This window comes from Crassostrea angulata, chromosome 5, assembly GCF_025612915.1.
Source record: "Crassostrea angulata isolate pt1a10 chromosome 5, ASM2561291v2, whole genome shotgun sequence".
In the NCBI taxonomy this organism is placed as follows: domain Eukaryota; kingdom Metazoa; phylum Mollusca; class Bivalvia; order Ostreida; family Ostreidae; genus Magallana; species Magallana angulata.
Genome location: NC_069115.1, coordinates 36315430 through 36339296, shown reverse-complemented (window position 1 = coordinate 36339296; position 23867 = coordinate 36315430). Strand labels below are relative to the sequence as shown.

General features: G+C 30.8%; 1 protein-coding gene across 2 annotated transcripts in view; it reads right to left on the bottom strand.

Annotated features, from left to right (window-relative positions):
• Positions 1-4571: 4571 nt before the first annotated feature.
• Positions 4572-23867, bottom strand: part of LOC128183163 (uncharacterized) — a 35153-nt gene continuing 15857 nt past the window's right edge. Inside the window, exons 1-7 of one of the 2 annotated variants that reach the window (XR_008243552.1) lie at positions 17271-17317; positions 13562-13598; positions 10922-11016; positions 9685-9868; positions 9070-9135; positions 5019-5084; positions 4572-4695 (exon numbers count right to left, since the gene is read on the bottom strand). Coding sequence is in view for 1 of the 2 variants with exons in the window: in XM_052852067.1 (XP_052708027.1) it covers positions 4598-4695; positions 5019-5084; positions 9070-9135; positions 9685-9868; positions 10922-11016; positions 13562-13598 (546 nt within the window). In the remaining variant the exon portion in view is untranslated. Of the gene's footprint in view, positions 4696-5018; positions 5085-9069; positions 9136-9684; positions 9869-10921; positions 11017-13561; positions 13599-17270; positions 17318-23867 lie in introns of those variants that run through there. The other variant, XM_052852067.1, reaches the window with a different exon arrangement.

The window sequence follows — 23867 nt, the reverse complement described above, 5'->3', positions numbered from 1 at the left end:
TGCATATTTATCGATGAAAGAGAAAATTCCCAAGATAACTTCATTCACACATTATCATTTTTCCCTTGTAAAAAGTCACAGGAACGAAAACAGATTTCCTATACGGAGATTTATAATGGACATTTTTTCTCAATTCGGAAGTACATGTACTCGTGGCACCTCGCGCAATTTTTCAACTTTGTAGACGGGCGTCTTCATCTCTTTAGCAATAGAAAAACCCCATAGACGTTTTATTTTTAGCCATGTATTGATACCTGACAAGCTAGAGGGGACGTTTCAAAGGGGAAATTTTGGGATGTTTTCATACTATTGAATGAACATCGTCTGAACCAAGAGGTATTTATAAATATCGAATAATGTAAGGAAATATGCGGCAAAAATATCTTGGGACAGACTATAGTACATGTACCGGCCAGAAAATTACTAATACATGTATTCAAATGTCTTTGGCTAAAATGTAAATCTTCACCGGTTTATATAAGCCATGCGTGATCATAATAAAAAATTTTCACTTCAATTTTGAATTTAATAATCGTTAAAAAATCGTTTTGTTGAATAAACTATTTATATGTACTTTCGAGATAGATTACAACTTATTTCTTGTTCAACATGTACGTGTATATGGTTGCGTGTGTGCATGTAACGTTAAATTATACAAAAAGCGCGTGCTTATGTATTTCTTGAATGACAAGAGTATCAAACGTAACTTACACTCAAAGAATGAACATGTGTTGCTTAATAAAGGGGCATAGTCACGATTTTTGTCAAAACTTATTTTTTCGATTTTAATTTTTATAATGCTTCAGTAAGGCATTTTCGATAGGCAACCAAAATTTGAGTGTCATTTGACGAGTCATAAGCGAGTTACAGAGCTTACAATTCTTCGCTATGTAAACAAAGCGTTTGTTTACATTTTGAATGTTAAAGTGAAAATTCCAGTTTTAGACCTAAAATGAATGTTAGTCGTTCGAAACGGTTTATTTATGTTTAAAATGAAGAATAAGATACTAGTAGACAAACCAGCTTTAAAAAGATATTTTTTACTGGTATATTGAACCTATGTAAACCAAAACAGGGCGCGAGCCTTGTTTAAATGACGAAGAATTATAAGCCCTGTATCTTGCTTAAAACTCAACGACTGGCACCCTAATTTCATTTGATTACTAGAAATGCATTTCTAACGCATTGCAAATAATAAAAAAATAAAAATAAAACTTGAACAAAATCGTGACCATACCCCTTTATATGACTATTTGTTTGTATGCCAAAAGCTGCACATCCTTATAAATATTTTCTTTACCCATAATAGCCCTTATTTTAATTTCTTTTCCTTTGTTTTGGATAAATTATTATCGATCACTTAAATATATCTAAGAAAATGTATGTTTAAAAAAAAAAATTAAAATTACTGGTTTTAGGCCTAAAGTTTTACCAACACCGACATACTTTTCGTTTTGAGAAGTCGAACCGACATGTGATCAGTGAAACTATTTCATGATTGATTGCTCGTTAAAAAAAATCATCATGCGATTTAATATTTCATATTATATTAATGTTTTTAATTTACACATAATTTAACAGAATATTCCTATCGTTCTTTCTATGTCATTTATAACAATTTTTAAAAATAATTAAATACATGTCAAAAATCTGCGTATTTTGATACGAGTAATCGGTTAATCCGTCGGGACGAATTGCGATTAGCATTTCTGCAATCGATTGCCATCCCTACTTAACAATGAAATAAGACTGGACTCTCTCTCTCTCTCTCTTTTTATATATATATATATATATATATATATATATATATATATATATATATATATATATATATATATATATATATATATATTGACTGGGGTTGAGGGCAACATTGATTATATTAGCCCCCGAGGGACGAAATATTGCCCGACGCAAAGCGGAGGGCAATATTTTCGTCCCAAGGGGGCTAATATAATCAATGTTGCCCGAAAACACAGTCAACATTTGTTTTGTTATTTGAAGAAACAAACCAAAATTTAAGAAAGTAATTGAAAACGGATCGCCGTAATTTTCTCAGCTCAACAAAGAATTCACGAATTCAATTTTGTGCAAAGTTCATTTCCAAAATATCCTCAGCATCAAACGGTCACTGGTGATATTCCGCCGACCGTAAGAATTAACATACAGATGTTCTACCTAATTTTACTTCACACTAATATTCGCAAATCCTTACATCCGTATCGATAGCAAACCGTCGCATTGTGCGTCCGTTGTTTACTTGCCTTGACTGACTGTCTATTATGACGTCACCTTGTTTTTGGAGTCGCGAAGAGTTATTTACGTCATAGTTTACGAATCCTCAAATCAGAGGCGATTATTTGAAATAGAGGGAATGTTCTCTAGATATTATTCCTAGCCGGTCAATATCAAAAAAATATTGACCGGTCAATATTTTTCGGACGAGCTAATATTACATTTATTGACTATTCATCTATATAGAGTTATATAGTGAGAATATACTACTGAATATAACAAATATATATATATATATATATATATATATATATATATATATATATATATATATATATATATATATATATATATATATATATATATATATATATACAAACACACCGTGTGAGTGTGTGTGTACGTGCTAGCGTGTGATTTTAATGATCAAGTCCACAAGTATAATATACATCTGACAGCAAAAGATATCTTTAAAAAAACCACGATTACAGGTTCAATAAACAATTTATATTTAGATTATAATGTACATTCAAATACTATAAACAATATTAATGTACACGAAGATTCAGAAAAGGGAAAATAGAAACTATGATAATTATAAAAAAAAAAGACGGACTTTACCAGAACTGAACAATTCAAAATTTTATTAGAGTAAACAGTAAAGACTTTTTTTTGTTAATAGATATAATATAAGTAATTTATTTATTTATATTTACATACATCAAGTATGATTTCCTGCAGTTCTTACGAAAATTGATTGTAATACATAGCTCTGTAGAAAATGACAGGACTGAGTTTATCGATTGGTCAATACGTTTAGCAACCTAGGAAAATTGTGGACTGCACGAAATGATCATGATGATGTCAGACTCAAATTCCCACGAGAGATGATTCGGCTGTTTCTGTTAGCTAACGTACTCACGGACATTAACATTAATTTTGTTATTTGACTTACTTTTAATAATCAATTTATTAATTTGCTAAAGAAAGATGAACATATTATAAGCAATAAATGCTTTCTTTGATGATTTATGCGGGATATGAAGGTAGCGATCATTGCAGAATTTTTTTTTTTTTTTTTTTTTTTTTTTTTTTTTTTTTTTTTTTTTTTACAAAATCCGCTGACGCTAGATAAGCATTTTATATATATATTTTTTTTTTTTTTTTTTTTTTTTTTTTTACAAAATCCGCTGACGCTAGATAAGCATTTTATTGTTTAAATAACGCAGCATACATTTGTTCTTAAAATAAAAAGCTGACTCTCAATTTCTAACATAAAATTTTATTTTACTTGTACCTATATATACAGTACATATACATAATTACATAAAAAGATGGTTAAGAAAATGTAAAAAAGAAAAAAGAAAAAAAAAAAAAAAAAAAAAAAGGTTATCACATGCACATTGATATGGAATGTTTTTGTATATGTTAATTGGTCAAACAAGGGAACAAAAAATTACATTTGCAACAATAAGTAGGTTTGCTTTTATTACTGTGTTTAATTTAATTGTGATTTGAACAATTTAACCCAACATTTTGTATTTTTTTTGTTCATGCTGCACAAATTTTTTTTGGCATTAATGTTATTAAGTGATAATTTAATTACCTTCCTTATTATTTGAATTATAAACACCTAGTAAATAAAGTATCATACAAGGATACATTTCATCACTTATCACAAACTTAATGAGTAACACTAAAACAAAAACTGTTTTTAAAAAGGAATTTTATTGACAAAAACTAGGGAATATTCAAGGTACCAGTAATAACATCATTTGATATGTTTGTTTGTATTGATATGTTGAGATATGGTACATGTATATTGATTTCATATTAAAGCTTTGTAGTTATAACTGCCAGTCTACATTCAAATGTAAATGATGTTTAAAATGTTATAAAAAAGATAAATGTTTATGTTAAAATGTTTTTTAAAAAATCAGATCCATTGAACAACAAGTTATAAATTCAATTCTTCATAATTGCTAAACAATTATATATTTTACCTAAAACAAAAAAAACTTCCTCTCCTCATTCCAATTATCTCTATTGTTCTCTCTTCTACATAAAAAGATATATGGACAATCATTATAAAAATACAATGAATATAAAATGTCATCTAAAAGACAGCGAGAATGATGCTATAGATATTCATAATAAAAACATTAGTGATAATGTAACCATGCATGAATAAATTGTAGAAAACATACATAATAATAACAACGTTAATATAAACTTGATCAAAAGTCAAGGGGTCAAGAAAAAACCATTCACTTTAACATTTTAATATCTATCTCTCTCCTTTTTCTCTCTCTCCTTTCTCTCTCTCTCTCTCTCTCTCTCTCTCTCTCTCTCTCTGGTTTGTTTAAAATATTTGCATAATAGAAGAAAAAAAAAATAACAAACATAAAAAAGCATACACAATTACAATAATAATAATTCCAAAGACTGGAGATGTCGAGTCTACAATTGCAAATATATCTGAATTATTGTTTTGCTGTATACATATGTATTTAATGTTGGGTACCTCAGAATTAATATACAAGTCTGTAAAAATGACATTGGCTATGTTATGCAACAACATACAATGTTACAACAAAAATTTCATTAAAAAAATTAAATCTTTATCCATTGTCATTTCTTTCTGATAAAGTAATCTTTAAAATTAATTAAAAAAAACACAAGTCGAGTTAATTCCTATTACATGTACTAGATTGATCGATTTACAGGGTTTGATTAAAAAAATAAAAATTAGGCAATAAATGAACTTTGTTCTAAATACTCACCAACAGTTTGTGGTACTGGTATTGGACTGGTGACATCACGCTTAAGATTCTTGCACTCTTCCTTTCCTTAATAAAATAAATCCAGACCTCAATTTAGCATAATCTAATCTTCTTTCAAATGTCATGCAAATATTTGTTAATTTTTTCACACTTGCTTATGCAATGAACAATATATTTTCAATAAAGGGTCATTTTTTCAAATCATCTACAACTTTTTAAATACAAGTGATTAATTATAAAATATAAAGATATAGGAAATTGCCAGGCTTGGGGTAATGCTAAATGTAATGGTAATGCATTGCAATGCATTACATGTTTTCAAAGTAATGCTAGTAATGTGTAATGCCTCAAAATTAGCATTACAAGTAATGCTTATGTAATGCATTACTTTCCAAAATCTAGTGTAATGCTGGCATTACATGGCATTACTTTGCATTACTATGCATATTTATGCATGTTCACTTTAAAAAATGTGATGAATAAATGAATAGTTGAAATTGAATTTGATTAAATTTATTTTTTAAGAAGAGAGAAATAATTCTAATTAAAAAAAAAATTTTTAATTGTACATGTTTTATTAAAAAAGGTTTTTTAAAATTCATTTTTGAATTGTTTATATTACTAAAGATAACAGCACAATTTCATAACATTTTTAAGAGTGTTGTTATTAAGAGTTTTTGATCATTTGAACAATTTACTCCAATTAGTTTGCACTTCAATAAGAAATGTGTCAACAACACACTATGCCCCCAGGATAATCTAAGTATCAAAACAATCTATTGTTATAAGAAGTGCTAAACACCCCCAATCCCCTTCCCTTCGCTATGTCACAATAAAATAGGAGACAGACATGCACCTTTAAAAGCAAAATGAATGCACTGTCCATCCATGATGAAAATCAATATCACTTCCAATATTATAACCCATTTGAAAATAATCTTACTTATTTTCTCTCTCTTTCTCTCTGTCTCTTTGTCTGTCTCTCTCTCTTGTATATTAATTACACTGTACATTAGTTTGGACTGATAGAAAATACAAGATTTATGTATTTAATCTATTATTGCACTCAATATATCCTAAGATAAAGATCGTCAAACAGTATTTTCCAGCCCAAGCTTTGACTGCTCCTGCAAAACATTTATTTAGTATAGCCCAGAAGATGGATGCATTTAAAAGATGAACCCTTTGAAACTTCGATTATAAGTGCAACAGCAATCTTTTGTCTTAAAGTGTCCTCCGTAAAAAGAAATACGATTAAAATATATTAAGAAATATAACTGGGAAAAATCATCTGTTTATAAATTAATAAAATTAAGTGTCCAAAATTATAAAGATTTGTGTAATCTGGGGATATATCTATATTTAGCTTTTAAAAACCGCAACATTATTTCATAAATTGTTTTTTGTTACGCATGTTATCCTGTGTCTCTATTTCATACCTGATATTGTATCATGCCAAATGTCTATAAATATCATTTTACTTATGTAATATGTTGTTCATATTGCCACAATATGATTATATATTGAGCAAATAAAGAATGACTCTTGTTTATTCATTGAATTTAACCTGATACTGAGCATGAGGCTGTAGATATGTTAAAGAGTGTTGTATATTTGAAATATTTGCAAAAACTCTTTATTAGCTTTACTTAAAAAAAAAAAAAGTAATGGTAATGGTAATGCATTACTTTACTCATGTAATGGTAATGTAATGCATTACTTCAAGAAAATCAAGTAATGGTAATGGTAATTTAATGCCCAAATTCATGAAGTAATGGCAATGTAATGCATTACTTTACAATGTAATTCGCCCCAAGCCTGGAAATTGCATACTCTAGTATTTTGCAGAAATGCCTGGTATGGTATCCTAATTTTTTTGCAAGAAAGCTTGTCAAAATAGTAGTAAATCAAAGAAATTCCTGGAAAAGTTATATAAAGTAGAGGGGGGAATAAGATGGCGCAACTGCCCATTTGGCTTAGTCGTAAAATACAATTCCAAATTTAACATTTTTCAATTAAATATATTTGAAATGTTATAATACAAGTTTACAAAGGGGTATTTTTACTATATTCACTTGGAAATATTTCAAAAAATGATAAGAAAAAAAATATAAATCCTTAAGCTTTGGTGGTATCGAACCCACAACCTAAAAACCCAAGTTGTATAAATGTACCTAACATCTGGTGCTCTAACCACTGAGCAATTTCATTTACAACAAAGTACGTTGTTTAAATGCTATATGGGACACTGGCCACGGTTTAACGGACTTGTATTATTTTACTACGTTCAATTGTTGGGCTACAAAATGACATATTAAAAGTATAGTGGGTCATCTCTCCACATTTTTGTTGATGAAAATCGGTTTAAATTTCATTAACACGCATTTAGACTATGACAAAAATATCAGGCTCAGACCCACTCTATAAAAGAAAAGGCATTGAAGTTATAAAAATAACACTATTTTGGAGGTTTTACGCCAGTTTAAATCAACATATTACATGTATTTAAAATATTTAAGGGTTACAAAGCGATGTTACGTTAAATATACATTGTTTTAAATTATTATTTAAAAAAATTATCAGATTTAATGATATTTTAATTTTGCGGTATCTAATCATTCCTCATATGGGCATTTTACACGCCTTAATCGCCCATCTTCTTAAGGAATGTGTCGTCTGACCTTAAGAGCATGTGGGTAAAGGAGTGCGGTCATCTTGAATCAAGTTTCCAGGTCAAAGGTGTGTAAAATTCAATTTTAAATTTTAATTCTCTTCTCTTTCTTTTAACCAGTGAATATAGCTTATATTTGGTTAGCCAAACAATGACCATAAAAAGAGGAATGTACAACTAATTAAATGTTCAATAAACCAATTATTCAGGTAAGAGGTCATGCTTAGTGCATACAGGTAGATATCAAGGTCTGGTCCTTGTTTTTTCTACTCATGGCTCAATTTGGCTCATGCTTCATCCAAAATTGTTTGCTTGTGCATAAAAAATGTTAAGTAATCTTAAGGTCAAGGTCTAGTAAATAGAGGAGCATATATACAGATTTGTAAAATCTGAGATAACAATAGCTTGGTTTTAAGCAAGACCCAGTGTTATAGAAATTTGTGTCAAAGCAAACTTTATAAAAAAAAAATTTGAACACTGTTCCCAAAAACAACTTAAAAACTCACTAAAGAGGCCCAAATATATATCTTTGCATTTTTGTTTCAAATTGTAACAATGAGCTTCAGCTAACAAGGTCTATACATTCAATTTTCAGCCAAAATTTTACACAATGAAGCATGATCTCATAAGGACTTTCTGAAAAATACGAGCAATATATTTGTACTGAAACCACCAAACCTGAACTTTTTTAGCCAGATTACCGGAAAGCTTAATTACTAAAGACTAGATTTTCCCCCTTTTAACACTCTGGTAATGCTTATTATTAATCATATCTAGCAAGATAATCTTTAGAAGATATCTTAAGATCTATGATGCATCAACTGGCAAATCTCATTAGCCTAGGCCTCAACGTGTTGAAGATAACAAAAATGTAAAATGAACTAAACATAATTATAAAAAGTGAAAGAAGGTCACTGTGACCTTGATATGAAGACATGATGATGTAATACATAGTTAAATAACCAAACGTAGCATTGTTTTTCAAGAAGAAGATTTTTAAACAATAATAACAATTAAGAATTTACTAGTACACTATGCTATTTGCAGTTTTAATGTAGTAAAACAAATTTTAGTCACAGAAATCCCAGCTTTCTAGAATATTTTAACCTAGACGCCATATTAGTTGTTTCCGAATCAGCAATGCTTGAATGACGAAGAGCTGCATGTTAGAGGGATGAAGAGCCGTTAAATTGACAGACTGATCACTCACAGTAGGGTGCCATCTTTACAGTTAGGGGTCTTGTGAACACAGGTAATTGGTTATTTTAATCAAATGCATAGTAAAATATAAACATGCAAATTTGTTTTCTTAAAAAATTGTTGTAAACTAAATCTATTAAGTTGCGTGATTATAAAAGATATTTATCATTCGATCCTTACCATAGCATTGAGCCACATATTTGTCCAGTTTCTGAATATGCGTTACTTTAATGCACTGGTCATCTACTTTGAAAATTAAAAAAAAAACACCACATACCAAATTAAACACATTTATTTATAATTTTGATAGTTTTCAGATCTTAACAGTCCAGTCCACAGTTTACAAAAGTTGTTTTTCTTTGCCGGGTCAACCCAAAGGTCAAAGGAAAAAAAATCAACTTTTTCCTTCTTTATGCAACCAAATATGCATTTTGTGAAGAAATCTGTTTGAATTTAGTATATTCCTTCCATGTGTGGGTTGCCCCATCCTGGGACAATCAAAATTCACAATAGAAACAGAATTTTGCTGTTAAATGGCTAAGTTACAACGGTTTTATCTTAACAAAGGCAACTGTGATAAATCTATTTTCCCCAAAAATGGCGGTGAAGGGACATAACTTTTGTAATGTATAGATTGGTCTATTGTTCATGTACGTTTTGATATTTAAACTTTTAATGCTTTTATGTCAATTAATAACATGCTTGTTACATAAGATTTTTGTAAAATAAGATTTCGAGGTTCTTTTTACAAAACTATATAAATGTACACAAGTAGAGTATGCATTTAATCCATACCATTCTGTAGGCCTGATGCATTGATGCAGCAAGCAAATTCATCATTATTTGCAATGAATGGTAGACATTTTTTTTTCAGTCCACTCTGACACTGGATTTTTTGTAGGTGGATGATACACATGCTGACATTCAATGGACCAGAGCTGTTATATAAATCTGATATAAAAATGGCACATTGTTCATCCTGAAAAAGAGAAAAAAATATGTCACAATCTTCTTAATTTAAAAAGAAAATTTATTTGTTTATTCACACAGGATCTACAGAATCAGCTGATAATTAACATAATAAACATAGGTCTATTTATCTTTTTGGGAATTGATTTTAATCAACTCTCCTATGCAGTTACTCTGACAAACCGAAAGTGAAACAGTGTTTGGACCAAAGCACAAATCATCGCTGCTGACAAGAATTAGTTCTTTAGAATAATTGATAAATTCGAAATAATGTATGCTAAAGCATTGTTTTTCAAGGAAACATATTTATAAATACCTTGAAAATAGTCAGATTTTAAATGGTACGAACAATTTAGATATGTTTTGTACTTGTATGTATTCTTACGCCAGAGTTCAATATAGTCTCGTTCAACTCGACGCCCGGCTGTCTCCGTAAATCTCCGACAAGCAGAGAGTCTCTCTTGCTTGTGGGGGATTAACGGCGACAGCCGAGCGTTTGGTTGAACGAGATGAGAGTTCAATATTGCTTGGATCCATAAATTTTCCAGAAATATTTCTATCACTGATACATATTTTGATTGAATTTATTCTATCTTTAAATATTACTTAACATGATTCATATGGGGTTTTATCAACATTCTTGTGTCGAAAAAGTCGAAAATTCATAAAATGTGCGTAATTCAAATACAGATTAGAAACTACCTGTTCTTGTCATGCAAAATAACATATCATTGATTTTAAAATAAATAAACATCGATAAAATCAACTCCCGTCAGTTCTTCGGTACTTTGAATTTTACTTTGTATTTGTCAATTCAGAGAGTTCAAAAATATTGGTATGACATACTATGCTAGTTATAAAACTGTGTTTTACTTAAACGCTTTTGGTTCTATGGTCTTACTTAATGAAGTTAAGTGGTATAATTGTATTTTTTTTTTATCAATTACCAAGAACCAAGAAGTACATGGATGAGACTAAGGCCATGCATTACGTGGCTTATTAAGAATTTTCGATCCTTAAATGTTTTTCAGTCGATATGTACATACAATTTTGCATAGTTTACCTGCTGATTTTGATGACCATCACCTGTCTTGGTAATATTAAGTCCTTCAGCACATGACAAGCAATGGAGACACAAGAACACAGCATATATAATGCCTGAAATTTAAAAAAATTTACTATAAAATTTATCATAATTTATCGTAATATTAATACATATAGTAATTAAGTTAAGTTAATTAAGCTTTTTTTAAGGAAAAGTCAAAGTCAATATTTCCTTTGATTTAACTAAGTGAAATAAATAGATCAAAGTATATTCATGCGCTTAATTGATCATAGAATGTCTCAAAATTCACAACTTGGTTTAATTGTCAAGTTCACAAATAATGCATTTTTCACAGAACACGTCAGAACACATTTGAGTGAAAATACGCCGGTTAGGAACTTTAATTTTGCCATGTATTATCATGTATGTATAAGCTCCTCCCAGGAAACTAACTGACCAATCTTGTCTTTATTTTGTAGAGGAAGGGGATAAGAAGTGGAAATGTATTATTCCTTCTTCAAAAGGCTATTCATTTTAAATTAATTAATACCGTTAGAATTGACGATCTTAAATATAATCATATATTTCTACTTCTAAATATCAAACAAGAGGCAGCTAGGGTGCAATGATATGTCGAGAAACTGAAATGTTTTACTTCGATTGATGGGTTTCTAAATCATGGGTAGGGGGTATTCTAATTAATTATGTTTTAATGTCATGTGTAAAGTTAGTATTTACAATTTTGTTTTAAAGCCACGCATATTCATGTTTTTAAGCACATTTTTTACGAAACGCAAGGTCTTTTCAAAAAATGAAATGGCTTCACAACCAGAACAATGTAGGTATCTTTGCAGGTTACTTTGGAAAATGTGAAATGGAGCCTGAACTAACCTTATGTATATAATATCATTCACTGCGTGCTAATTTGTCCGCCTTTAATTTTGCAACGTGATTCATAAATATACAATATTGAAAACGATGCCATATAAAACAAGATATACGTTTCACTTACCTAAAAATCTTATCATACTTTATTTCATATATATTTTTGCAATAAAAATTTATTTGTGTACCATATTATTTCTTCGAACAATGAAACAAGGGTTAATTAGAAACAAAAACTAACACATTTTTGTAATGAGCTCACTTATTTTTTTATTTTTTTTTTTAGATAAAAGGTTGTTCTTCTAATCAACTGGCAAGTAAAAAAAGTCGTATATCAAGTGCGCTTTTGTTAGTTATCTATTTTTGTTTTTCGGTTGCTACTTTTATGAATAAAAATTTATTGATTTATTTATCTAATTATTTATTATATCATTAGTCATCTTATGAATTAATTGAATGTTTTGAAGAGTAATGAATTTGACCACATATCTATTGTAAAATTTTTGTTTGTAAATTTAAAAAGAAAAGCAGAATTAAATGTAATTTTCAATCAATTTGATTAAGAAATATATGAGTGAATGTGTATTTTTAGCTGATGTTTCTACTTTCAAATGACCGTAAAAAATATGATAATGTGGTCATCTCTAGTTTTTTGAGATATGGGGCCCTAAAAATAAACTATTCGATATAGTTGGATTTCAAAAATCGGGCCCTGAAACATCGAGGGCACCTACCCTGAGGGTGAAATTTTTTAGAGTCATCTACAAGTGGTAAACCACTGTTACTGTGAAAATGTGATGATGTGGTCTTTTCTAGTTTTTGAGATATGGGGCTCTAAAGAATATGCACTATATTCATTGTTATTGGATTTTAAACATCGGGCTCTGAATCATCGGAAACAAAATTTCTCTAAAACAGACGATTAGCCTGGATAAAAATTTGCACAAACAGGCAGACGGACTGATAGATTTATTAAAGAAATCTCAAAACACTTACACAGAATTAAGCATATATGTGTATAATTATCTTGTAAAACAAATTAATATTTTCAATTTAATTACCTAAATGAAGTTCTATGATTAATTCCATTACACACATGTTCAATTTTTAGCATTGTCTATAAAAAATAATAAAAGACTACTATATAGTAGGTTTTCCGGGGGGGGGGAAGCTACTATGGGGGAAAAACTGCTATACAACACCGGTCTGAAAAAACTGGGTCGTCCATCCAATTTTTTTCAGACCGGCAGCTACAGACCTGCAGCTAAATTTTACATATTAATCTTTTTTGATTACCATATAAATTAATACAATGGAAAACACGATAAGAATATTTTTATGTGTAATCCTAATAAAGGAATTTAATTTCTACTTGTGTTGTTTGTTAAAACATAACTTGGGACAGTATACGCTCTATATAAAATTTTAAAATATCTAATTTTTTCTTCTTTAGTCTGTAGTACTATTTGATTACTGGTTTTGTAAACAGTAAATAACCATGATTTGACCGAGTATTAAATGTTGATCAACATCCCTGAGTAAAATAGGTATGGTGGGATGATATATTCACAAATTTAACGTGGCATATGTGTTTGATGTGATTCATCATTATGTGACTGAAATTAATTATTATATGCAGATCATTCTCATTAAAGTGAACTTCCAATTTGGTGCCGTGACAAAGATGATCCAGGATACTTTTAATTGTCATCTTTACCCGTAGTCATTTCATAACTGTTCATTTGATACACAATATTTCTTGAGTTTCTTTACCTATTCTAATAACAGCTTCTTTGATTCCAGTAGTGGTCTGAAATTAGAATATATTATTTTGTAAATATTCTTTCTCAGATAATTCCAGAAAACATTTATGTTTCAATATTATCATATGATACAATATAATTTGAAACAACATTGTATCATATCAAATGATACAATATCATGTGATAAGGAAAAATATAACATAATTCAAATTATATTTTACATATTGTTTCATATGATACAATAATATATCATATAAACCAAAATCATATTATACAATATCGTATGATACGATAATATATAATTATACAATACTATATAATACAATTTCATGTGTTATAATTGTATATTACAGAAACTAATTATCATATTATACAATATCGTATAATACAATAGATATAATATAATATTGTATCATAATATACAATACTATACAGAACAATATCATGATACAATATCATATCATAAAATATTTAAAAAAATGATACAATATCATATCATATATATAACCTTTTACAATATAACATATGATATAATATATTGTATCATATTAAACAATAGTGCTTCATATCATACAATACTTTATCATAGGAATCCTGTTATATCACTTAACAACAACCACATCTTTCTATCAAGCAGGTTTAAGTAAGGTAGGAGATTTCTTTAGCATTCTTGATAATGGAGATCAGGCTCTGCATCTGAAGCTACCTCTGCGTTTCTTTTATAATATAGTTAAATCAACTATGCAAGCTATCATCTATAAAACTTGTGACCTGTTCCAAAAAACTAAACCTCATCCAGCATCGGTAACCAATGGCTCAGATTCAGCATTCAAGCCTGCCAGGTGCATCAGTATCATAAGACGCATCACCCATGCAAGTTTGGTGAAGTTCAGACCAGTAATAACTAAGATATCATCATCAGAGGGCACCAGCAATTACAACCTTAACCTCCTCCAGCATCCGCAACCTATGGCTCAGATTCAGCATCCATGCCTATCATGTACATCTGTATCATAAGACACACCATCCATTCAAGTTTGGTGAAGTTAGGACCTGTAATAACTAAGATATATTTTTTAGCATCCTTGATAATGGAGATAAAGCTCTGCTTCTGAAGCTTCCTCTACGATTCATTCATATTACAGTTTAATCAACTATGCAAGTTTGAAATAGTACTATTAGCTATGTAACATGTGACCTGTTAAAAAAACTTAACCTTATCCAGCATCCGTAACCTATGGCTCAGACCCAGCATTCAAGCCTGTCAGGTGCATCAGTATCATAAAATGCACCATCCATGGAAGTCTGGTGAAGTTAGGACAAGTAATAAATAAGATATCATCATCAGAGGGCACCTGTTTCAAAAACTTTACCAGCTCTAAAAACCTTAACCTCCTCCAGCAACCGAAACCTATGGCTCAGATTCAGCATTCCAGCCGTTCAGGTGCATCAGTATAATAAGACGCACTATCCACACAAGTTTGGTGAAGTTAGGACCAGGAGTAACTTAGATATTGCTATCAAAGGGCACCTGCAACAAAAACTTTAACCTGCTCCAAAAACCTTAACCTCCTCCAGCATATGAAACCTATAGCTCAGATTCAGCACTCAAGCCTGTCTGGTGCATCAGTATCATAAGACACACCATCCATGCAAGTTTGGTGAAGTTAGGACCAGGAGTAACTTAGATATTGCTATCAAAGGGCACCTGCAACAAAAACTTTAACCAGCTCCAAAAACCTTAACCTCCTTCAGTACAATTTTTCAGTGAAATTTAGGACCCAGATTCAGCATCCAAGTCTTTCAAGTCCATAAGTAGGCCCAGATGCATCATCCATGCAAGTTTGGTGAAGATAGGACAAGTAATAGCTTAGATACAGGACCTGCAACAAAAACTTTAACCAGGTTCGGACGCCGACGCCGGGGGTATAGCATAAGCTACCCTTGACTTCGTCTCGGTGAGCTAAAAAGCGTTTTTGTGATTCTCATGTAGAATTTCTTTCGAAAAATGTATAGTCAATTTGTTCAAAAGTTTATCAAAACTTTAACTTATAAAATTACCTTCAATAATGAGGTCTTTTTGAAAAGATTAATAATTTTATTGTTTGATGTCAATCATATGTTTCTATATATATATATATATATATATATATATATATATATATATATATATATATATACTGTCAGATACATCATCGACATATGTAGCATAACGGTAACGCGTTGTCTTCAAGACATAATGATTTTAGGGTCAAGAGTTCGAAACCCGCTGTCGGCGCTTGTAAAGTTTAAGTTGTAAACATTTGCCGTGCTCTATTTCGGCATAGTATGCTTATACGCTATATAAACCCTTTTCTATGCGAAAATAGATGAGTGTTGAATATATATAGCGACAAACTGACAGAAAGAATAATGATGTACAATAAAAACATTTATAAATTACAAGTTGAGAAATAATAGGTATAGATTGAAAACGTTTGAGAATCATTATAGTTCAAAATTTAAACTGTAACAAATGTACTCATAACAAATGAAAAAAGGCAGGCAACACAAGCCAACTTTAACTCAGCTAGCTAGTAAATAATAACGATAAAATTTGCTATAATTGGTGACTCACCTGAGCTATAAATATAATACATATTGGTTAATTATTTCATATATAGAGGATTGATAATTTAGGAGATTAAACTCTTTGGGTGCAAAATTCTAAGTAGATATTCAAACTCTTTGGGTGCAAAATTCTTAGTAGATATTATTCGTACTTAGACAAATATATGATCCGCATTTTCACTGACTTGTCTATTTGATTTACTTTTTTCAAATGATAAAGTCCTACAGAGCTCGAGGCAAACTTGACCATGATCTTCAGTGGCGTCGGAAGCAAATTGAAAGTTGGGGGGGGGGGGGGGGGGGGAAGTAGACTTATCATCAGATATCTTGACAAGCAAAACGAAAAAAAGGATAAAAAGACTGAATTCCGATAATCATGAATATCCTTAATGATTAAATCATAAACAAAAATACCTACCAAAAATAATTTTCCCAAATCATGAAATTCCAGTTTTAATATTTCAATCTTTTTAATGAATATTTAGGAACAATTATGTTTGCTGCGAGAAAAAGAAGCTGGACCTTCCCTGATGCTATGTGCCTAATGGTAAGGTTTGAGTTTGCAAAAAAAAAGTGTTGGGGTGGGGGGGGGGGGCAAAGCCCCGCCTATTTTTACTTGCATGATTTTTACTGATTTTTTGTTAATCAATAAATATGGTAATTCTTTTTCATTCGTATTATCATTTTTTTTTTAAGTTAGAAAATATAAAATATCAAAGAAAAACATTCGGCTAGCGACAGGTGTTTACTTTAAATTTCTCGGGGGCGTATGCATTCTGCGTAAGAGTTGTCTACTTACCCGATTTTTACTAATTTTGAGTTAATTAATGAATATAAAGTCAACTTTTATTGCTATTAAAATTTATTTTCTAAGAGAAAATTAAAATTATCCATAAATTAAACGGCGGGCATATAGATTTCTTCTGCTGGCGTATGCATTCTACGTACGAGTTATCTATCTTTACAAACATCTTTGATTTGTCGTCGATAAATCCGTAATAAAAGCTTTTAAAAATATTTTATTTTGTGAATTATGATCATTTTATCATATTTAACCATAATCAATAATTATTGTATCGATATACAGCCGAACTTGCCGTGGGACTTACGTGGGACTTGTTTTCTCCGTGGGACTTGTTTTAGTATCAGCGGTTTTGACACCTAGAAATGCCCGAAATGCCTGGGATTTACCGAAATGCCCGGTGAAAACACCGAAATGCCCTTCAAACCATAAAGAGTGTATCACTAGTACTGTTTATAGATAAATATTATACATACAGTACTGTTAAAATTTAAAAAAAAAAACAAACGATTTTAAAAAATAAACATAAACAAAAAAATAATTAACAATAAACAAAAAAATTAACTACAAAAAAGCAATTAGCATGCTAATTCGTTACGTTATATAATATTTAAAAAACTAAAATTTAAAAAAAAAATAGTGCTTTTAATGTATTCTTTAAATATTCATTAAAGGTTAAAACTAATGTGTAACACCAAAACATTACTCACATTTTCAAATTAACAGATTATAGGCTCTAATGAGGATACCTTCTATTGGTTAGAGTTGTGCATGTCACAATATTTGTGATAGCTAACATCCTCATAATTTCGGAATCTTTGAGTTTGTCCCGGGCAATCGGATCCGGTTTTAATGAACGTTTTTTCTTAAAAACTGTTATTAATTGAAGAATTATTACTTTCCTTTCAATAAACGACTATTTCTTATTAGTATTTTATATGTTTTACCGGAATTAAACGTGAAATGTTCAGTTTTTCTTAAATAAGTCCACAAAACCGTAAAATGTCGACCCGGGTTTGCCTACCCATTTTACCAACTTGGAAATCAACAATCGTCGACGATAAATTTCTAAATACATACAGCAAATACAGTTATACTGATTGGTAACATATCCTGAAAATTTCAATGAGACTGGTTAGTTATTAACAAAAAAAATTGAAAAATATCGATCTGGATCTTAGAAAGAGTACGGGATGTTTCGCACCTCAACATGTTTCGCGCTGAGATGGTTCGCACCTATTCTGTTTCGCATCGAATACATTCTTAACAATGAATGATTTATGAAACATGTACATGTAAATGTTAATTTTATGTAGCCGGTGTCGGTAGAATAAACACTGACATATTATGTAAACATATAAATAGTAAACACATAGTTTTTTTTATTGTAGAATATATAAGTGAAAAAGAAAAAAAACTTTTAAAAAGTCACTTGAGTAGGGCCATATCTTAATTATTTGGTTGTATTTGCTGCTTAAAATAGTATAAAAATAAATCCGACAATAAATATGTGTGCTATAAAAAATTAGTATTATTTTGCATATATACGAAATTGTGCAAACAATCGTTTGCAAGTTGTTTTAAAAGATACATGTAATTTATGAATTTCCTCTAAACTTATCACTCTGTACAAGATCCTCAACAAGTGTGTCCCTGAATACTTATCCCAAATTATTTCTTATACAAGGAGTAATGATTCTGCATATAGAACTATATCTGTGTTATTTTTGTGTGTATTTTTCAGTAATTAGTATTTCCAATGACATAATTATTCATTCATAAATATATGGGAACGGAAATTAAATTATCCCCACCTATAGATCTGTGGTACTTAATTACCTGCAATAACACCCCCCCCCCCTTTTTTTTAGAAATAAAAATACAGGGAAATCTCAAGTGAAAGACGTGCTATAATTGTTATCACAACACAATCAACACCTCTTGTTCTGAACCTATATAATAAGGCCATGGCTTCAAAGGCTTCATAAAAAACCCAACGAAAACGGAAAAACGTATATAAATGCAAACACCGTTTCAATGTTTTTTTTATAACTTATTTCAATTCTTATATAGTTTATGATTAATTTCAGAGCAATAATAACACGAAAAAATATCTTAATAAAGTGAGATGTTTCGCTCCGAGGGAGGTGCGAAACATCTAGGTGCGAACCATCCCGGATTCCTTTTATTTTGCCCCGGCCCGGGTTTGCCTACCCATAGTCATGAAATTGCAATTCTTCAAAGAAAGATAACTCTTTCTTTATTTTTATATTAAACCCAACTATATAAATCTTTTTATTAATATGTTTTTTCTAAATAACAATAAATAAATTTATTTTGAATAATTCATTTCAACTGGACATAGATATTTTCATTTCATTACATAACTGGTTATTTTTCTTTTTATTCTTCAACTTGTGTTATCATTGGCGGATCCAGAGGGGGGGGGGGGGGGGGTTCCGGGGGTCGGAACCCCCCCCCCCCTTTTCTCTGGGACATATGAATTTTTTTAAAACGTTTAATGCCAACTTAAAGGCAATTTTTCCCATTTATAATGGAAATACTGTTATTATCTCAAATAAATGCTTTTAAAATTGCTTATTTAAAGAATTTCGTACTGCGTCCCATAATTTTGTTCTTACATGAAAAAAACTAATCGATTTTTTATCGAAATAAAGTACATTGTACTCCCCTTCAGCATCTGGCCCCGGGGCCATAAAACTTAGCTAGCTCAGATCTGAGACCGAAATTTGAGACGGTCTCAAATTTCGGTCTAAGTCTCAGACTTGGTGTGCCATAAAAAATTCTTGTCTCGGTCTCAGTCTCGCTTTCTTAGTTTGGTCTCACTTTTGAGCTCAGAAAGTTAGACAAGTAAATAGGTGTCTAACTTCTTAGTTTTTGCTCACTTTCAATATGGCTTCCGTGGGTGCGAGATTGAATTTATACAACATCATTCAGCGAAGAAGAAAGACGCCCCGTCCAAGAGTTTTTAAGGACAGAAGCAACCCACTGGAAGAACTCCCCGCATATGAAGTTTTTAGGAAGTACCGTTTTAGGCCAGACACCATTCTATTTATAGTTGGTATGTTCTTCGAAGACTAGGTTCATCCAACATTAAGAAATTCCCCTCTGCCTCCTTTGCTATAAGTTCTGGCTGCCCTGAGGTTTGTGGCGACAGGATCATTTTATAACTTAGTTGGAGAGTCCCTGGGTGTAGCCAAATCTACTACTGACAGAGCCGCACGCTATGTCTGTCGTCTTTTGGCAGGGAAAGCAGGGAATTACATAAAGTTTCCGAGGGATGTTTCGTCCTACAAGAGCAGATTTTTCGAAATAGCAGGTAAACTTTCATTACTTATCTTCTCGTTTGTTTCTCTTCGGACGCCCTGACTTCGTGGTCATAGGAGCGGATCGTCCAGCCTCCGTAATGTTTACAAACATTTTACCCCAAACTTATCCCTCATATGAAAGACAGTCATGCAAAATTTTCCGCTTCGATTTCTGTCAAAGTTGGTATTTCGGTAGAAAAATACTTAATAAATAACTATTTAAAAAATCAGGAAAATTCATTGATAGGTAATTGGAGATAGAGCGTTTTCAACACTCGCGTTTTCTGCAGATGTTCACTGAACCGTATTTTTATACCGGTGTCGCTAAACACCCGACACAATAGGCCTATTTTACCAATCATCGACGAATTCTACTGAGACATTCACTTTTTATCATAATTTGTATTACAATGTTAATATTAAAGCATGCATATAATAAAATCCCAATTAATAATATAGATTGTTAATGGAATCATAACTTGTATCGTTAGGGTAAATAGGAGCTCTTGATGCATTTTCTTACTTTCGTTTTCAAACGCCACGGTCGATTTCTGATCAAATCATTTTGTGTATTTTCTTCGCAAGTCGAATATATGAGGTAAGTGTAAAACATGATGAAAGTTAATATTTGTCGTAAATGTAGAATTTGTGTTTCAGGATTTCCAAACGTGGTTGGATGTGTAGATGGCACGCAGATAAAGATCAAGGCACCGAATGTTAACGAAGGGGAATATGTGAACAGGAAAGGTTTCCATTCGTTAAACGTCCAGGTAATATTTTTTCCAACAAAATGGACTATAAAGATTAAAATAATATGCTACACTGAGTAAACATGTGGAAAATTAAAGAAAAAAAATACATAAAATTAAGCAGTATCGCTAAAAACACAGATTTATAATAACATCCACAATGTATTTTCTACTCTATTTCTTTTTTAAAAAAATGATTATAGTTCATATATAGTTTTGAACTGTCAAGCCATCGAGTAAAACGACATTCAAGTACGAGTACACGCATTCGTTTTAATTAAAAACCGATTTCAAATGTATTGTTTAGTTAATTAACTAAAGTAATTATAATAGATGAGTTTTACTTCGTTCCATACGAAAAATACAAAGAAAATTACATGACCCGCTTATGCAGGTTATGCTATTTTTCTGGGGAAATAGCTACCTTCATACCCACATAAAACACAAAAGAAAGCATTGTTTTGTTTTGTTTCCAAACATCGGAAATTCTGTTACAAAAATACCGTGTAAAGGGTTTATATGTAAACCATTATGAAAATGCCCAACTTTTCAAAACTTTTCTAAATATGATCGCATTTGTACTAGTGCCGGATGATGTAGCGCACACATTACAGAGGTCATATCAAGTTCCCTGGGACGACAATTGCTTTTACCATTGTACGAGGGTCAATCAAAAAATACGAAGACAATGTGGCTGTATATCATATATTTTTCATGAAAGTCATACTTAACAGATTAATCTGTGCACCAACACTTATGTTATTGATATGCGAAGTTTTAGTCCATTTGATGAAACGGTATTTTTGTTACCCCTTTTTAAAAACAACATGTTTTGTCACCACGGCGCACGGTAACGTTCAAAACATGACGTCAGTATTAAACACACACAGTTTATAGATAAACCCCATCTTTATATCACGCTTAGTCTCTTGTGCCTTTCTCCTTACAATTTAAAATTGCTCTGAACCACTTAAAATCTTATTTGCACACATTTGTTCGAGAATCAAAGTTAGTTCTTCAAAGTTTTCATTTTCTAACCGTCTTTCTCTTTGTTTCTCTTTCTCTACAGTAAGGATAACCCTGAACGTCGGTTGACGTTACTTATTTTTTGACCAAATATTTACAGATATTCTACTCTCTTTCGGATTGTTTTAAATTCAAAATACAATTACCACCACCCCCACAAAATTTATTACAGTTAAACACAAACTTGCAAATAATTGTTGACTTGTTTTTTGCACCATTGAGCATTTTTAGAGCTTGTGTTGGCTTTTTCCTGGGTTAAATCCATTTTGTTTGTACCTCTCGTTGCGCCGTGACGTCCGCCGACGTCGATGTTTTTAGTCAATACTAAGGAGGACTATCTTTCTTTAGTTACTAATATCTGTTCGACAAAACAATATATCCCGTCATTATTTGGAACATAGAATACCAAGACAAAACTTAATTTGAGGTTTCAATATTACTTGGTTTTAAGCCCAATTTATAGAGATATTACTTTCAACATTATATGGTTTATTGTTGACATAACACAAATGTTGACCGTGCGCCGTGACCTCGTTTTTGCAGGATTAGATTCTATATAATTCTTAGAAATAAAGGAATTTATTAACTTTTCTCCTTGCAAATTGTTTGAAACTATTGTTAAATTATGTCTACCAAATTTAGTAGTGGTATGACGTTAAGTAACATAGCTATGACAAAAGTCTTCGTATTTTTTGATTAACCCTCGTATTACACACGTACCAATTATTTAGCAGATAAATTATTCCCATTCTTTTGTCATATCCTATCATTTAGACCTTTATTTAAAAAATCAAAATTGATAAATAGTTCAGAATTAATTTAAAAACATCAAAGACATAAAATAATTACCAAAATATCCATTTTTATAATAGTTTGTCGTAATTAGTCTGAGTTATTTTTTGTTTCTTAGTGTTTCTTTTCTATCAAGCATAGACGCACTTTCTCATTGCTAGAGACTTGAGTTTCTTGAGGTTAGATATTATGCAAATCTTCCTTACCTAAACCAAAACGGCAAAACGCTCAATAATGCAGTCCACTCTGCTGTTGAAATAGATGTGAAATAGATAGTGATGAGATAAATGTTTATTAAATACAGTTGTATACGCACGGAAAACGTTCAAAAAGTCCTTGTTTATTGACAAATGATGAATTTTGCACATATTGGTTTTCATCAAATGGACCCCCCCCCCCTTTTTCAAATTGCTGGATCCGCCTCTGGTTATGTACGTACATGTATGGATGAGAAATTAGCGATTCTGATAGAGAAATGAATATTTATAGTGCATTCTATGATATTAAAAGTAAAAGCCGATAACCTTTTATTTTTAATTAGGGCTTTTCGACTTTCGGTCGAAAAGACCTATTGTTATTCTGTTGTTTTATTATTATTAGGGCTTTTCGACTTTCGGTCGAAAAGACCTATTGTTATTCTGATGTTTTATTAGGGCTTTTCGACTTTCGGTCGAAAAGACCTATTGTTATTGTCTTTTTTTATTATTATTATTATACTCGACAGTTTTTTGTCAGTGATTTTATGAAAACTAGAAGACACGACGATACAATTTTGCATGGATCTTATAGCAAATCTATCAATCTATGGAATGTAAGGTTTTGGATTTCCGGTTTTGGTACTTCCGGTTTTTACAAGGAAAATTGTAAAAAATATATTAAACAGAATATTTTGTTTATTTTTTGAGTTAGAGCAATCAAATTTTAGAATTAAATGCATCATGGCTAGATGTACAAATTTGTAAGCGTAGACATTTTTCTATATCTTACCGTTTTTGAGATATAAGGCTT